Here is a 19,688-nt window from a genome sequence, read left to right as displayed (position 1 = left end):
CCATCCAACTATCAATTGCTGTCACTAAACGTTTCATACAAAAAATATTTTTCTGTGATCGCGAAAGATGGCCTCTACGAGTCGTCCAAGTTCCTCTGACTCCGAAGACAGTGTGATGGGAGCACACCAACCAATCAACTACCGTGATTACTGGAGAAGATGGGGGTGGGTTCGCGACATACTCACCTTATGGAGAAGGGAAGAAAGTACTCCATATCATGAACCGAATCTACCACCTAACCTTGGAGTACTCGACCCGCTCACCGGCGAACCTGTTCGCAACACCGTTTATACCCTTTTTGCGAGAATTTTTCATCTTGAGACTACCATTAACGAAACTAGAGAAGATATCCGATCTCTACCTCACACTGATAACCAACCAGGGTTAGTAGAAGAAGTTAAAGAACTTCGAGCTCGAGCTCTAAACTTGGAGAATATGGTTCAAAACTTACAAGCACCAGCAGCATCACCGGCACTAACAGTACCACCAACATCAGTACCAGCAGCACCAGTACCACTTACCACAACATCCGCATCACATATCTCGACACCATAATCTATACCTCGAACATCAACATCATACGCACCATAGATACCAAGGTGTACCAACAATAATTAACGATGAAGTATTGATCCATAACTTCATTAATATTCTGCGAAGAATATGTAGTTCCTAATAGTTTTAGAGATTACTTATTCTAGCACAAACCGAAAAGCAAATGAGATTAATATCATATTAACTCATTAGATCCATGATTACATCTGAAGAAAATATATATGCAAGTATATTTTCATAAAGATTGTAATTAAAAATTCTTTCGTACAAACTGTTAATGATGAAAATATTTTAATGGGTAGGTAATACCCGAGGAATATTTAAGATTTCGCATTAATAAGTTACACTGTACATTCTTCGAATCTGATTCAACGGTCATTTACTATCCTATTTACATCCACCGATATACGTATCCGTTCACCACAGAATAACCATTTTCATTCAATTTCATATTTGGATTTTGATTTATCATAATCCAACAAGTGGCATAATGAAGAAAACATTGGACAAATAAAATCTGTTAGAAACAAACAAATTAAATATGAAGAAAATTTTGTTAAGAATCCACGCTAATTGTTCCTAGCTAACTGATTACATTTTATTTATCACAATTTATTTATCGCAATTTATATTCTCTCAATTTTCTTTATCGTCATTTAATTTCTGTTATTTATTTTTACCCACTTTAAATATCGGGACACGTATACAAAGTTTTGACATATCATATCGACGCATGTATATATATTATTTGGAATAACCATAGACACTCTATATGCTGTAATGCTCAAGTTCGCTATACAGGGTTGAGGTTGATTCTACAATAATATATATACTTTGAGTTGTGATCGAGTCTGAGACATGTACACGAATTCTGTAATTGTATATATGTATAATAATATTCTTGGTACATCCTAAAACAATAAGTATACAATACATTTTGATAAATCCTAAGATAATACGTACACAATACGTCTTAGTTAATTCTAAGACAATACGTATACAATACATCTCTGGGTTGATGCAAAGACAATACATATACAATACGTCGTGGGGTAATTCTAAGATTATATATATATATAAACCGATTATTGAACTATCAACATTGGACAATTAAAAATGAATTAAAATATTGATTATAACATATGAAACTAAACAATTCTTCAAGTTTGCCACTTGATTTCATCTTAAACCTCATTTGTACCTTGACGATTACAACCTGCATTCAAATCTTTCATGATTCTTGAAAATACCTCAATCGAGAGGTTGAACCAACCGCACTTCATCTACGGAAGAAAATATTGATACACATAATTATGCACCTGAAAACACTTGGAACCTGAGTAAACGGTTAACACGTATATGTGCTAATTCCTTTAGCGTTACTATTACCCAAAATAACTTGGTAATTCCTTTCAAATTAGCAAATTTTGTCACAGCTCCAGCAAGTCATCTTCTACTTTTCGTTCGAAACAACCTTATTATAACCTTGATATATACGTAGTCTTTTCCCCTTCGCTACCAGAGAACCTTTTATATTTCACCATATTACCATCAGCGTTTAATCATCTAAAAATACAATTATCTTGAAATCACCTTAGATTGATAACCAATAATTCAAATATGGCTGCATTAAATGCAGAGGAAACAGTAAAATTGTAGATGGCCTAAATGACCAAGAGTTTGATGATAAAGAATGGAGTGTTGGGAACGCTCCATAGAAAATTTGGTACTGAAAAATGGATTGAGCTAACCATGAAAGAGACCAAGGACAAATGCAAAGACCAAACCCTATATTCAAAGAATCCAGTTAATTCTGGATCCAATGAAATCTTTAGAGAATATCTTGCTCCGAAGTCATGTTAAAATCTTGCGGAAAATTTTTCTTTATCAACTATCGAACTTAGAAATTCCAAAATATCATCATAAATATCTTCGATATTTCTGAGGATATTTTCATAAATATTCTTGTCCGAAATTATTAACCTCTTCTTGTTTTCTGTATTTCATTATATTGAAAACTTCTGTAAAATCTAAGTATAAATTAAGAATGAATTGTGGAGAAGTGTTGGGAATTGAAGCATGGGTTAGTATAATATAATGACGCTTGGCCAACGTGATTATATTACAGTAAGTCATGCAGAGTTTCTAATGAAACGTGATGATGGTTCACAGTAGATCATACCATCATCATGTGTCATGTTACATAACTCTTTCATTCTACTTAACCTCCGAACATATTCAGAAAAATATATTCTTGATAGTTCTATCTTCGGTAATTCTGGTAATTTGACAAATCAAATCGTGTTATTACCTTCTTTGCTGTTTAGAACATTAAGTTCATTCGAAACTCCATACTTACAAATTCTGGACCATTACTCGCTTTACTAGAGGTCGAGAGGAGAATAAAAAGGCAAAGAGCTCCAAGATATAAGAGAAAATATAAAGCCCAATAACAACATGGAGGTTATAAACCGTGGATATTAATACGCATAGCAATATAAAGAAACGGTATAATTAAGAATAGTATCACCCCAAGGTAATAGTAGAAGTAAACAGATTTTTCTAATGGGAGATTGAAAAGAAGGATGACAGAAATGATAACTAGAAAAATATCAAGGATTAGAACGGGATTAAGCATTTTCACAATCTTTTGGATATATGAAATAAGAAAGAAAGTATAGGAATGGTGAGAATAATGGAACGGAAGAGTTTAATTTATAATGAAAATATCAGACAGAGTAATCGAGGCAGATCACCATATTTAATTACAGAGATCTAAATTTCCTTACTCACCGAAGAATCAAATCTGTTAGATTTCGAGGATTTTCTTTAAATCCCTTGAATTTCGGAATTCAATCGTGACTACGCCAAAAGTTATGGAAAAATCTCCATTTCTTTATCTCGATCTTTTGTGATAGCTTCATTCATACGCTTCGATTAATCAAATCATTTTATCCATATTACTCAATGATGATAAAACTCTATTTATCAACTCATATTTGTCATGAAAACATTTTTATTGTTAACCATGACCACCTCACTCAAATTTCGGGACGAAATTTCTTTAACGGGTAGGTACTGTGACGACCCGGAAATTTTCGACCAAATTTAAACTTAATGTTTATGTGATCTCGACACGATAACTAAAGTCTATAATGTTGAGTCTCAAATTTTTTTTAACTGTTTAAATATATTCATTTAACCTTTGACTATTTCCGAGGATTCACGAACAATGGTTGTAAATAAATAGGTATATATATAAATATAAATAAAAGTGTATGTGATAATGGAAATTAATAAAATACAATTTAATCATTTGAATTAGAAATGAAACAGGATTATACAAAGTAATTAAGTTGTTATTACAATGAGTCTATATATATATATAGTGTATAAATGTTAATTTTATATTATACAATTAATAAATCTTACATAAGTAATAAATTGTAATATTAATATGAAAAATATAAATGCAAGTTAATTCTAGTTGTTATAGTATTATTATAAACGTTATTATCAGTACTATTAATATTACTACAAATATTAAACAAAAATTTATACATTTGATTTGTTATGTTATTGTTATTATTAATATTAAATTTATCAATGTTAATATCATTATTATTATAATAAAACTATAATCTTTATTATTATGATCATTATTAGTATCATTATAAATTTAATTGTTATTAGGATTATTAAAAGTATTATTAACTTGATTACTAAAATTATCATTTTATTATTATTAGTATTATTATGATCTTAATATCATTATTTTATCTATTAATTATTATTGTTATTAGTTTTGTTATTATTATTAATATTAAGGTTAAATATTAAAGTTGTATGATAAATAATATTATAACTCATATAAAATACTAATATCACTAATTTAATAGATATATAGATATATCATACTGATATATATAGATTTCATATATATATATATATATATAAAATATATATATATATATAAAACATATATATAAACTATATAAATATACGGATAAATATAATAACAGATAATATAAATGAATACAATTATATAAAAAGCAGATATATATGGTACTGATATAATGCGTAATATTTATATTTATCTATCACAATCAAATTAGTTTACTTACTACTCATGATTCCTACTTTAACTGTTCTACATTCGAATTCCATATCACATTAACAACTATCAAACAAAATCTGTTTGATGTAGCTATCAGTTCTATTTAATTTGTCTGCCAGATTAGGATTACAAATCGAATCGAATTAGTCATATTACTAGACAAATTTCTGTTAGAGATATACATCCATTTTTTTCCTTCTTTTTATTTTTTTCTTTTGTCGTCTGAAACTGTAAACCAAGAACACATTCTCCATATCAATGAGCCACGATCCACCATTCAGCTAAACGCAACAACGAACACCATCATCATTGTGTCATTACTGCAGCCACCATCGCCAACCTCTTTCTATCTCTCTCTCCTCTTTATCTTTTCCTTCTATGATCGACCAAAACAAGCTCGATGGGAACCGGGTGCAAACCCACTTTCTTTTTCTTCTCATGAGGTACCGATGGCCACATCACAGCTGCACCCTTTCGAAACAAGCACATGATCAACACTTAAACACCATCTTCACTCTCTCTCTCTCTCCCTCTCTATATTTTTCTTCTTCCTTTAATTCTATCATGGCAATCACCAACACCATAAATCAAACACCATGGTTTCTGTTTCGATCAAGTCAGGCCACTATAAACTCGTCTTCTGTTTAATCTATCACGAAGTGAAATAATTGATATAGGTTCACCATTTAAAAAGTTACCAACACTGATTTATATATTGCAACGTGCATAAGGAGCTAGTGGGAAGTTGATGGCCGAAATTCTCAAACAAACAACCCACTTGATGTTATTATATTCGGTACATCAAAAAGTGAATGAAATCAATATCCTTTATTGAGTAAGTGGACAGCTAACTTCTTCCATTATCTATTCTATTCGATATTTATTTTTCTGCCGACGTTTACCCTACGAATACCCCACACGTTTACAAAGAAAAGAAAAGGGAAACATAAAATGCTACAGACATCCATTGTGTTATTTTCTTCTAGCCCGTTAATCATTATAACCAAACATAGATTAATTTAAGTCCAAATATTTTTATGGCCCAACAAGGTTTGAGACGAGGTGGTGATACAAAAACGAATGAATTGTGGGTTATGATGGCACGAATGATATAATGATGATGATGATGGTTATTAGATGATAACGATTACATGATTATGGGAATGATAGAAAACGGAGATGATAATTAGAATATTATGTCGATAATGATATGTTAAAAGGTTGAGGAAGTCGATTAAGTTATTAAGAAGAAGAAAAAAATTGAAACTGATATGTATACGGGTTATAAATTATGGCGAGTCTATTAGAACAGAAAAACGGATCACAATCCAATGGTTCAAGGTGTTATGGGTGGGCGAGAGGTCTCGGGTTCGAGTCCCGGCTCAGGCGATTTATTATTTTTAAGCTTTAAAGGTAGTTTTCATAATCATTATTATTATTATTATTATTATTATTATTATTATTATTATTATTATTATTATTATTATTATTATTATTATTATTATTATTATTATTTTATTTCCATTATTATTATTAATTATAACAAACAAATATTATTTATATAAAAATATAATTACTACGTATATCATAATCATATTATATACTATTATATTTTAATACATTATATTATATATAAAACATTAATTTATAACATTTATAACATATTTACAATATTAATATATTTTACTAAATGATATTACATAATAGTTTTACTAAATTAACTAAAGAGTATTTGCTATATAGGTAAATAATAAATTATAATAAGTTAATACTAAAAATACTTAAATATAACATATAACTTATTAAATATAACAAGTATAATATATAAAACTTGTTTTACTATTTTACACATTTATTATATGTGTTAATATTATTTGATATATCAATAATTGATATAGGTTCGTGAATCCAAGGTCAACCCTACACTTGTTAAATGACGTCATATGTATTTTTACTACAAAATACAGTATGGTGAGTTTCATTTGCTCCCTTTTTAATTGCTTTTGCAATATATATTTTTGGGCTGAGAATACATGCGCTGCTTTTATGTTAGACGAAATAGACACAAGTACTTAAAATATATTCTACGTTGAGTTGTACCACTTTGCATATCTTCCCTAATAGCTTGGTAACTAATATTTACATGTTAGAAGAACATGTAAGCGCGAATCCTATTGATAGATCTATCGGGTTTGACCACCCCAACCGGGCTAGTCGCTCTAGTATCGTAAACGGTTGCATAGTACTTCGTTTTTACTACACTTGGTACAGTGTAGGGAGATTTCATAATAAAGGGAATATGCCACATTAATTGTTAAGTATGGTTATCGAATCGCTCAACAACTTATAGAATACTTTTATACACTTGCGAGTGTACATATATTCATAAACTGAAATCTTGTGGTCTATTAATATATTGAAATGATTGTTATGATAAACCTATGAACTCACCAACCTTTTGGTTGACACTTTTAAGCATGTTTATTCTCAGGTATGAAAGAAATCTTCCGCTGTGCATTTTCTCATATTACATGGAGTCATTCATGGCATATTTATGACAGCACCTCGCAATGGGACCAAATGTTGATGACTTCGTCCAGGTGGATTAGGACGGGTTGTTAAAACCACCAACTTCACTTCCTTTTTTGACTGATACATCGCCGGAAATCTACAATCATCACAAATCACCATTTCACTTCCTAGATAAATTGCTAATCTCTGTAGTAATTTTAGACGGTTGCAGTGAAGTCACAAGAAATCGCTGGTGCAATTGAACTGGGGTGAGGGAAAGATTAGGTACAAGTGAATAATGAAATTTTTTGTATTACTATGAAATTGAATTTGTACAAGTGGTTGTTGCATTAGGTACATGCTTGAGTGAGTCTGGTTTTCTTCGATCTTTTTTACCGATCTGGTATTATTTTTTGATTTATTTTTGAGTTTGAGGATATTAGGATTTGATTTTAATTTGAGTAAAACTCTTGATTCTTGTTTGTTTAAGGGTGATATTGGGTTTTTTTGCAAAAGAAGAAGATGGTGATGAACTGGAAAAAAGGAGCGATAGATATATAAAATGACGAATATACGCTCATGTGTATGTTACATGACGTGATTTAACGAAAGTTTTTGACGAACGTCAGTTTACATGCAACAACTGCAAAGCACAAGGACTGTCAGAGCAAGAAAAATAGTAAAAGGGCTGAACATAAAATTTGTGCAAAATGCAAACTGCAAAAGAAAACTGTGTATACAAACAACTAGTAAATTTATATTTGTGTTATAAAATATCTAGATTGTGTTATAAAATATCTAGATTGGATGTTAATTTTATTATTATTATATTTCTTGCATAGTAATATTTTATACTATAAATAGACATGTATGGTAACCATTTAAGGTGTACCATTTTCTCTTGAAATATCAATATCAATATTTCTTCTCTCCTTCTTCTCTCTTTTTCTCTCTTTGTTCTTATAACCATTAAAGGTAGTTATAAGCCTACTGAATTATAACACGTTATCAGCACGAAGAGCTTAGTGTAATCAAAGGATATCTCAAACGATCACGAATCACTAATCAAGGTATGAAATTATTAATAATTTTCAGACTCGAATATATCAAATTTTGGACTACTAACATTTATATTTATGTTATTTAAGTTATATATGGTCGGTTATACCACCTGAATTATATTTCTGTAATCTAACTTTTACTAACTTCACTAACATTTATATTTATGTTATTTAAGTTATATATGGTCGGTTATACCACCTGAATTATATTTCTGTAATCTAACTTTTACTAACTTCACTAACATTTATATTTATGTTATTTAAGTTATATATGGTCGGTTATACCACCTGAATTATATTTTCTGTAATCTAACTCTTATTAACTTCACTAACATTTATATTTATGTTAATAAGACCTCATGATTGTACGCAACACGTCATTTGACAACACGGTACTTTATGTACGCAACACGTCATTTGACAACACGGTACCATGGGTCGAGATTAATTCCGATCAATACGAATACGACGGGGTCTTTATATGTTATCTAACATTTATGATTACTTATGCAATTAATCATTATTTATTTCATGCATACTAATGTTTATTCTTAAATTTATAATTTTAAAAGTTAAAATAAAAAAATAATTTGTATTTTTATTAAAAGTAAATCTTAAAAGTTAAAATAAGAAAAAGTAGTTTGTACTTTTATTAAAAGTAAATCTTAAAAGTTAAAATACAAAAGTAGTTTGTATTTTTATTAAAAGTAAATCTTAAAAGTTAAAATAAAAAAAAGTAGTTTGTATTTTTATTAAAAGTATATCTTAAAAGTTAAAGTAAAAAAAAAAGGGGATGGTAAAATGGAATAGTTTTTTGTCAAAAATGAAGTATTGAAAATTAAGTGGTCTCCTTCTATAACTAAAAAAAAATATATACTTTTATCAAATGAATTTTTTTGTGGCCGACAATTTCAAACACGAGTCCGTGTTTAGTTTATCAAGAATATCTCTTGCTTTGGTGAAAGGTCACGATCACGATATCAGGTGTTGTGAAAGAATTAAAAAATTGATCAAGTGGCCTTTTAAAAACTAGAAAAAAAAAATTTAAACAAAAAGTTTTTTTTATATATTTATAATTTACGGGTAACGTAAAAAAAAGGAAGTTTTTTTTTAAAAAAAAAAACAAAGAAAGTGTTTAAATGAGTTTTACAGAAAGGGGGAAAGCAAAGTAAAAAAAAAACTTTTTTTCAAACAAAGGTAAATGAAAGTAGGACTTAATACAAGAAAAAAGTAAACATCTCCTAGACGTGATAAAATCTATCAATGATAAGTATTAGACTTGATGAGCTAAATGTGACAAAAATGTTTCAACATGTCTTATGTTAATTTTCTAAAATAAGTTATTATTATTCCGAGTTTAACACATATACATATGTTAATTAAAAACAACCTTTTTTGTTCTTATGTAGTGTTGGGTTGCAATTTTGGTTGTATGCCATAATTCCATCCAGTAGAGTGACAATAGAAAACTTTTGATGATAATCAATAAAAAACTTTTTTTCCAAACTTGTCAAATGTTTTGTTAAAAACGTGACCGTTGAAAAAAGGAGGTTGAATAATAAAACTTAAAAAACAAATTATTTTTTTAAGAGTGTGCATCAAAATGACCCGTTTAATAATGGGGAGTAAAAATATAGTCAAATTGTTTCAACGAACAAGGGTTCAATTGGATGTCTCTTAAAAAAAATCCGCGGGTACGGGTGATGGATCCAATGGATCCGCATCCACGACCCGCGGGTGCTATCCCTAATTGTGACAAGTACAAATCAACTAAAAGTCTAAAAAATAAATGCTCTTATAGGGACCAAATGTTCACAATAATTGCCTAAGCTAGATATGAAACAAATAGTTCATAAAAAAAAAAGGTCGTTGTGCGTTTTCGGGATGATAGCCGAAATACACTTACAAAAGTAGGTCAGCCGTCAATTCTTTATGGCCATATCAACGTAGATCAATAAAATCATTTATGGTTTTGATAAAAGATTAATTAAAAATTAATTGTTTTTTGGTCTTGGATTCTCGGTAACAAAAGCAAAGGTTGTTTTTGGTTGCCACAACAAACAAGACAGAGGTTGTTGACTTTTGTTGTTAAACATGGCACAAGTGAACAATAACAATAGATTATTGTTTTTGAAAAGAATAATGATGCGTTAATTTTATTGTATAAAATAAAATTAAAGAAAATGGTTTTCATTGATGACTATGAACAAACGCAAACAAAGTGTTTGTGGTATTTGGTGATTAAAAAAAAAGTGCATCTAAAGCTTCTACTGAAAATAATATGCATCTAAAGCTTCTACTGAAAATTAATGTGCAAGGTACAACGTATAACTATATGGTCAAATTCATTTGAGCCTTCGGAGTCACAAGTATATGATGTATATATATATTACTCAATTAACAAAATAGTAAATCTAAATTAATTCATATGAATAGTAAAACGAAATTAAGTAATTTACTATTCACATAAAAAAGCGCATATGATAAAAAGCGCATCGCATATGATAAGCGCATATGATAAAAAGCGAATATGATGAAAAGCACAACGCATATGATGAAAATCGCATATGATTAAAAGCGCATATGGTGAAAAACGCAGCGCATATGATTAAAAGCGTATATGGTGAAAAGGATATATGATAAAAAAAAAACACATATGGTGATTTATAAAAAAAAAAAAAAAAAACACATATGGTGATTAATGGAAAGCACATATGGTGATTAATGAAAAGTATATTGTGAAAAAGAATCACAAATGTTTCTTGAAAGAATTCAAGGTAAGATATATGAACCAATTCATCCATCATGTGAACCATTTTGATATTTCATGGTTCTAATAGACGCATCTAGCGGATGGTCTCATATTTGTATGTTATCAAGCCGTAATATGGCATTTGCAAAGTTTCTTGCACAAATTATTAAATTGAGAACACATTATTCTGATTACACCATTAAAAGGATGAGACTTGATAATGCTGGTGAGTTAACATCTCAAGCATTTAATGATCATTATATATCTACAGGGATTGTTGTTGAACATCCAGTTGCTCATGTGCATACACAAAATTGGTTTAGCTGAATCAATAGATAAACGCTTACAGCTAATAACTAGACAATTGATAATGAGTACAAATCTCTCAATATTTATATGTGGACATGTAAATTTACATGCTGCGACAATAATTCGCATTATACCATGTGGAAGTCGTAAATATTTTCACTTAATACTTGATTTTGGCCAAGAACCAAATATTTTCTACCTTAAAACATTGGTTGTGCAGTGTATGTTCCAATTGTATCACCACAACACAATAAAATGGTTCTTCAAAGAAAGATGATAATATATTTTGGATATAAAACATCTTCAATCATAAGATATATTGAACCCATGATGGGTGATGTTTTTACAGCACGTTTTGCTGATTGTCATTTTAATAAAACATTGTTCCCTAGATTAGGGGGAGAAATAAAAATAAAAAATAAAATGATGCTTCATGATGTGAACATCAATTAAGGTATATTGAACTCGCACAAAAGAATGTGAAACGAAAGTTCAAAAATAATGCATATGCAAGAACTTGCAAATTAATTACTTTATGCATTTACAGATATAAAAAAGTGACTAAATCATATATACCAGCGATAAATGCTCCAGCTCGAACTGAAATTCCAAAAGCTGGCAATAATGTCACTGTTGAGTCTTTGCCACGCATCAAACGTGGAAGATCAATTGGTTCCGAAGATAAAAATCCTCGAAAAAGAAAATCAGCTGATAATGAGGTAAGAGAAAGTGTTCAAGAAGAACCACAAATCAATATTCCTTCTGCAGAGGATATTGATAAATGTAAATACTAAAATTGCGATAAATTATGCAATATTATGGAACCGAAATAAAACTAAAATCTCTATGAGATATTTTCATATAATGTTACAATGACATCATGAATAAAGATGATGATCTGGAACTAAAATCTGTCATTGAATATACAAAATGGACATGATTGAGCTCAATGGAAAGGAGCAATAAGAGCTGAATTAGAATCGCTCGATAAAAGAAAAGTTGTCGGATCAATCGTTATCACTTTTAAAGATGTGAAACGTATGGGATACAAATGAATTTTTATCCGAAAAGAAATGTGCAAATGAAGTTACAAGGCAAAACTAGACTTGTAACTCAATATTTCCCACAAAGACCAGAAATGAATTAGGAGGAAAAATTATCCTCCTGTAATGGATACAATTACTTATTAGATACTTAATCAACCTGGTAGTTATTTAAATGCATCTCATGAATGTTGTTACTACTTATCTGTATGGATCACTTAATAGTGATATATATGAATATACCTAAAGGGTTAAGGTATCATAAGCATCTAATGTAAAACTCAAGGGAATATATTCCATTAAATCACAAAGATTTCTAAGTGGGTTTATACAAACGGGACGTATGTGGTATAACCGATTAAATGACTACTTGATAAAAAAAAGGGTATAAATATAAACTTATTTTGCACGTATGTTTTATAAAAACAATGTTCGTATATGAGATCGTAGTTGTTTATGTCAATGTTCTTAACATCATATGAACAAATAAAGAGATCTATGAAATCATTCAACTTCTAAAGAATTATTTTGAAATGAAAGATCTTGAAAAAACCAAGTATTACCTTGGATTGCAAATTGAGCATATGCCTAATGGTTTACTTGTACATCAAACAACTTATACCGAAAAGATTTTAAAACATTTTTTTTAAAGACAAACTCATTGTTGTTAGATCACTCAATATTGACACTGATCTATTTCATCCCTGCGAAGATCATGAAAATTTTAACAGATCGGAAGTTCTATATTTTAGTGCAATTGAGGTTCTTATGTATCTTATAGATTATACAAGATCTGACATTTCTTTTGCAGTTAATTTGTTGACAAGGTTCAGCTCAGCCCCTACCAAAAGACATTGGAATGGGATCAAACAAATAGTTTGATACCTTCGGGGAACTACTGATTTATAATTATTTTATTCTAACAACTCGAAACAAGATTTGTTTGGTTATACAGATGTAGATTATTTATCCGATCTACATAAAGCTAAATCTCAAACTGGATATGTATTCCTAAATGGAGGCACCGCAATATCATGACGTTCTCAAAACAAACACTTGTTGCAACATCATCAAATCATGCCGAAGTGATTGCATTACATGAAGCTACTCGGGAATGATTTTAGTTAAGATCAATGATACAAATCATTATTGATTCACTAGAACGCTATAAAAGCGTAACAACTATCTATGAAGATAATACAGCTTACATAATACAAATGAAAGAAGAGTATCAAAAATGACAGAACAAAACATAAATGCTGACGAGGCGCTAAAGCTATAAACGGTCTTAACGGTCATAAGTTTGATGGAAAAGAATGGTATATTGGTAAGGCTCAGAAAAAGACTGAAAGGGAATAGGAACTGAAATAACGGTTTGAACAAACCATGAAGGAGACTGTAGACAAATCACGAGGGCCAAACTTGTACATAAAAGATTTAGATGATACAGTTTCAGATGAAAACCTCAGATTTTTCTCATATACTCAAGATATCGTAAAAGACAACCAGATTAAAATGAGATACGTTCAATCAACAACTCTGCTGATCTTTATACCAAAGCACTGCTAACTGCTATTTTCAGAACACACGTTCATAATATTGGCATGAGGCATGTTCAGAAGATGTAACAACTCAGGCGTTGCCTACTTGAGGGGGGGTCAACTTTATGCTGCACTCTTTTTCCCTTAGCTAAAGTTTTATCCCAATGAGTTTTCTTTAGCAAGGTTTTTAACGAGGCAGTACTAGTTATTCTCTAATAAAATTGTCATCCAAGGGGGAGTGTTATAAAATATCTAGATTGTGTTATAAAATATCTAGATTGGATGTTAATTTTATTATTATTATATTTCTTGCATAGTAATATTTTATACTATAAATAGACATGTATGGTAACCATTTAAGGTGTACCATTTTCTCTTGAAATATCAATATCAATATTTCTTCTCTCCTTCTTCTCTCTTTTTCTCTCTTTGTTCTTATAACCATTAAAGGTAGTTATAAGCCTACTGAATTATAACAATTTGTTAATTGTCGAAACTATGAACTCAGATCATAAAATAAATAAATTTAATAGTCTCTTAATATCCTATTTTTCCTAATTGATAATACTATTGTTTGATCGTATAAATTAAAGATAATATTGTATAAAGTTTTGTTGAAGGATGTATATTAATCACCAAAATAGCAATAAAGATACAACCTAAAAAAATATTGTATAAATCAATATTTAAATAATGATAATTAATTAAATTAATATAATTGTACTTTAAAATCTAACTAGTTTACGAACCCTCGTTTCGCGCCGGGGGTTCGATTTTCAATGTATTTTATTGGTTTAGTTTGTAATATTATTTCGTGGTTAACGATGATGTCGTTGAAGCGCAACTCGAGTCGAACTAAAAGGTATAATCCGTGAAAGATTTAAATATTATTCTAAATTAACAATAAATGTGCATCTCCGCGTTTCGCTATGGAGTTGTCGACTTTTAAAAATTTATCGCAAAATCATCGTGTATGAAAAGTACCTCAAATATTTAGCGTTTTTTAAAAAGCGTCCGTTTTGCGTATAGTTAGTGACATTGTGTTCTTAAAATTATTTCGAGTTTAAGGATGGTGTCGGGAAAATTTAACTCGTTGCGAGCGAGAAGATATGACCCGTTGAATATTTGAGTGGAGTTTAGTTAAGATTTTTTTTATGAAAATGGTTATTTAAAACTTTACCCTCTATTTGGGGGACCGCTTTTAATTTTAGAACAAAGTTTGAGGTTTTTTTTGAAAAGGGGGGGGGGGAAAAAGTGAAAACACAAAAAAAAAAAAAAAATAAGGTGAAAGGACGAAAATGACCCTGACTACTATTCACGATTTTTGTCTATTACATAGTATATATATATATATATATATATATATATATATATATATATATATATAATTTCATATATATATATATATAATTTCATAAATTCTTTCCATATAATGTACTTAAGATGAGATCATTTGATTATTTAGAACTTTAACACAAGTACTCCGTAATATTCTTTCCCTTTTCCATAAATAATAAAAGTAATTAAGCAAATAAAAAAAATATATAACTAGTAGAAAAATAATTGAACTCTTATCTCCTACACTACATCAATAAATAGCAAGCATTCAACACCACACATTTCACACCAAAAAACATTTTCTTCTTCTTCACTCATCTTCATCTATACCGATCGATTATCAGCCATGACGAAAGACGTTGAAGTGGCGGAACACCACGGTGGCAAAGACTACCATGACCCACCTCCAGCACCTTTGTTTGATGCTGATGAACTTACCAAATGGTCTTTTTATAGAGCTCTTATTGCTGAGTTCATTGCCACCTTATTATTTCTTTATGTTACTGTATTAACGGTTATCGGTTATAAGAGCGAAACTGATATCAAGTTGAACGCTGATCAGTGTGGTGGTGTTGGCATTCTTGGTATCGCATGGGCTTTTGGTGGCATGATCTTTGTCCTTGTTTACTGCACCGCCGGTATCTCTGGTTAGTATATTTTTTTAAATAAAAATAAAAAGAATTGAATACTTACATAAGAATAAAAAGAATTGAATAATTACATACAGATAGAGCCCCCTTTTGACATTTTTAGTGTAAGGGTTGGTGTCACAATTTTAATACAAGAGGACATAGTCACTAACCTCATATCTTAGGGGTATCTTGTGATGATCACAGAAAAAGGTCATACGAGATAATCTGGTTAGACCGCGTACACGTGAATAAAAAATACTACCCTTACCCTTTCCTACATAGTCTTTTTTCTTAACAACATGCTAGAAGTCACTAACGGGGGCTAGAAACCACCCATCGGCCCATCCGATCATATTCGGACCATGTGTCAGGAGGAAAGTTCCTAGATTAACTGTCCAAAAGGCACAATCTAGAGAAGAACCACTAGAAGACACCCCGAATTATCAGACCATAAGGGCACAATTTGATCTCATGAAACCCGAATACCCCGGGATACCACTGCTCTGTTAATGCAAGTGGTCCTTTCGCAGATAGTGAACTGAAAAAATGTTATCCGTTTATCCGATTGATTTAATGTACATATCACTTGTCACTAGTAACACTAAAAAAAAGAAACTCATGGATTATAATTGTTTAACATAATAGTCAAAACATTGTAACTTCAGTTTGAATGTTAAAGGTCAAACAACATTATTCATTTCTTTTACCGTTGCAATGGTTAAATGTCAAATAATGTCTATTAAATGAAATTAATTTATTAGTTTGGAAACATTATTAAGGACTGTGACTAACGTGCACCAATATACAGGAGGACACATTAACCCGGCTGTGACATTTGGATTATTTTTGGCAAGAAAAGTATCTTTGATTCGGGCACTAGGATACATGGTTGCACAATGTTTGGGTGCAATTTGTGGTGTAGGTTTGGTTAAAGCTTTCCAAAGTTCATACTACAATAGGTACGGCGGTGGAGCCAACGAATTGGCCCCAGGTTACAACAAGGGTACTGGACTAGGTGCTGAGATTATCGGCACCTTTGTTCTTGTGTACACCGTTTTTTCAGCTACTGATCCTAAAAGAAGTGCACGAGACTCTCACGTTCCCGTAAGTTTATCTCACACTAATCCTTTTATGTTTTCCTTATCGCATACATATATCAAATAAGATACTACAATTTCTAGCTTCATGTGTCAGAAGTTATATGTTCTAAAGTATTTTTTATCTACTTCTACTTTTAGATTAATTGATAGATTAATTGATGAAGTTATTGATTAAAGTTATTTAAATAAGGAATAAAGTGGGTTAGTTGCTTAATTGAGGGACCAAAGAATAAACTTTATTAGAACATGACAAATCTTTTCCACCCACCAATGCTTTTATAAAATGTAGTAGTTGAGAAATGACTTTTTATTGTTATCTCTAACATAATTATTTATTATTATTTTTAAGCAACACTATTAAACTTCATATTAGGTAAACTAAGCGAATACTAACTATTTTCTAATGTTAATGAAAATGAAGGTGTTAGCACCACTGCCTATTGGGTTTGCAGTGTTCATGGTACACTTAGCCACCATTCCAATTACTGGAACCGGAATTAACCCCGCTAGAAGCTTTGGTGCCGCCGTTATTTACAACAACGAAAAGGCGTGGGATGACCAGTGGATATTCTGGGTCGGACCGTTTTTGGGCGCAGCGGCTGCAGCATTCTACCACCAGTTTGTACTAAGAGCAGGAGCTATTAAAGCACTTGGTTCCTTTAGAAGCAATGCATAAGTCGGAAAAATGCCATGATATATATTCATCCATGCTAGCTAAAAAAAATAAAAATGGTTTAATCGTTAAAATGCATGGATGGATATATGAGTGTGGAAGTATCCAATTGTAGATACTAAAACTTACTTTGCCTTTGTGATCTGTGTTTTAATTTCTTTTTTCTCCTTATTATTCTCCTTTTTATTGTAAATTAATGTTGAGTGTTCAATGTAAGTGGTCTTATTTACCTTTTACCTTTTGCTATGTCTATTTCAATAAAAAGTTAGAGTTCCTTTATTTGTGTTATTATATCAGCAAAATTTACTTAAATGACAAAAGTCATAAGAAATCCCAAAGAGATTATGGTGATGAGTGATGACTAGTGAAGTAGTGAGTTGTCTCTGGACGCTTGTGTGGTGGCATACCTTGCATTCTAATCATCTCTCAAAGCTACATTATTGATAACTAGCTGATATTACACTAATATATTTAATATTATTTAATATACTTAATGTGTTAATTAAACCAAACACATGGTAAAACCTCAATGTTGGGAAAAGAATTTACTTTGTGGGTTTCACTACAAGTTTAAACTTGAAAGTGGTTAATGTAAAGGCCAGGGCCGGTCCTGTAAATTTTCATGCCCTGTGCGAGAATATCAATATAGGCCCCCCACAATTAAATACGATAAACTTTAAATCAAAATTTAAAAGAGCTTTGCTAAAGTATACCTAGCGTAGGTTAAGGTATTCCACATGGGCATACATTACTCACACTATATTAAAAAAACATCTGAAAAACATATATTTCTAAGAAAAAGTTAAATAGTTAGACTTAAAAAATACCAGGGCCGATTCCGAGGAATTAGGTACTTATAACGAGATAAAAAAAGACCCTTAGGCCCGGTCGTGTTAATATAAGCTATTTAAAAAAAACGATAACTAACGTCCCAACAATAAACATAAAAAATATAACACTAGATGGTGATATCTATCATACATGTGATACATAGTAGATAACATAAGTGAAGATGAAAAGTGATAATCTTATTGAGTTTCATTCCCACATTGGGTAGCATATATTCTTTTCAATGGTATTTAATGATTAATCTCAAAGAATAATAATATATTACAATATTGGGTTGGAGTGTATAAGATCTTTGCCTGTATTAACGTTTGGCCTATTACAACGGTTGTTAAGAAAAAGTTTACGGCTACTGTTGGGCCATGTGTAAGCGATTATTTGGGCCCCTAAAAACTTTGGGCCCTGTGCAAATGTACAAGTTGCACTACCTCTGGGCCGGGCCTGGGCCTGGTAAAGGCCTAAAGGGGAATGATAAAGAAAAATTTCTGATGGGGTAATGTAATACAGTAAAATTCTAAACTTAAAAAAAATCCCTCAAAATCTTCAAGGTAATTCAATGCCCAGTTTAAGAAAAGAATAACTTAAAAAACCTTTCCCGGGGAAATGTCAGAAACAATTACGGCCTCACGGGACAATCCAATAATGCCTATGGATGGCATCGGGTCGGGTTTGAGTCAGGGTAATTTCAGACCCGAATCCAATTAATAAAAAAACCCGTCCCAAACCCGGAGCCGAACCCGTCGGGTCCCCATTTAGTTACTAACTAGCGGGTAAACGGATTTCTCCACGGGTATTCAGGTTCCCATTTACTTACGAACTATCGGGGAAACGGGATTTTTCATGGGTATTCGTGTCTTTTTTCGGGTTTATGGGCCGGGTAAACAGGCCAAGTAATCGGGTTTACAGTCCGGGTAATCGGGTTTACGTGTCGGGTATATGAACTCGGGTCTTTTTTAGGAATACGGGTCGGGTAATCAGTTTTGTGTCTAAAACCATCCCCAACCCGGACTCGCTGAAAAAATATAAATCATCCTCGTACCCAGCCAAAGACCCGTTTACCCAGCCCAAAGCCTACGGCCTACTCGGATAGTCTAAACAGAAAAAATCCATTTATCCGTTTACTAGATAAAAATACTTCAAATTTTCAACAACTAAATACACAAAGTTCTTGACTAGAGTTCATGTGATGCCAGGCAATTACTGAATAAC

General features: G+C 31.1%; 1 protein-coding gene across 1 annotated transcript; it reads left to right on the top strand.

The window, feature by feature from the left end:
• The first annotated feature begins 15,483 nt into the window (after positions 1-15,483).
• On the top strand, positions 15,484-17,867 carry LOC139899642 (aquaporin PIP2-2-like). The gene is made up of 3 exons (XM_071882495.1): positions 15,484-15,875; positions 16,669-16,964; positions 17,382-17,867. Exons 1-3 carry the CDS (start codon positions 15,575-15,577, stop codon positions 17,634-17,636), a joined length of 852 nt encoding a protein of 283 aa, XP_071738596.1. The 5' UTR covers positions 15,484-15,574; the 3' UTR covers positions 17,637-17,867.
• The last annotated feature ends 1,821 nt before the right edge of the window (positions 17,868-19,688 follow it).

Source organism: Rutidosis leptorrhynchoides, chromosome 3 (genome assembly GCF_046630445.1).
Source record: "Rutidosis leptorrhynchoides isolate AG116_Rl617_1_P2 chromosome 3, CSIRO_AGI_Rlap_v1, whole genome shotgun sequence".
NCBI classification, from domain to species: domain Eukaryota; kingdom Viridiplantae; phylum Streptophyta; class Magnoliopsida; order Asterales; family Asteraceae; genus Rutidosis; species Rutidosis leptorrhynchoides.
The sequence above is the reverse complement of the archived record's forward strand: the minus strand, read 5'-3'. Positions and strand labels throughout refer to the sequence as shown.

Excerpts from the sequence above, each read along its gene's own strand:
- LOC139899642 (XM_071882495.1), top strand. The coding sequence starts at position 15,575 with ATGACGAAAGACGTTGAAGTGGCGGAACACCACGGTGGCAAAGACTAC. Across the intron at positions 15,876-16,668 it reads CTGCACCGCCGGTATCTCTG|GAGGACACATTAACCCGGCT; the intron begins GTTAGTATATTT and ends ACCAATATACAG. Across the intron at positions 16,965-17,381 it reads CACGAGACTCTCACGTTCCC|GTGTTAGCACCACTGCCTAT; the intron begins GTAAGTTTATCT and ends ATGAAAATGAAG.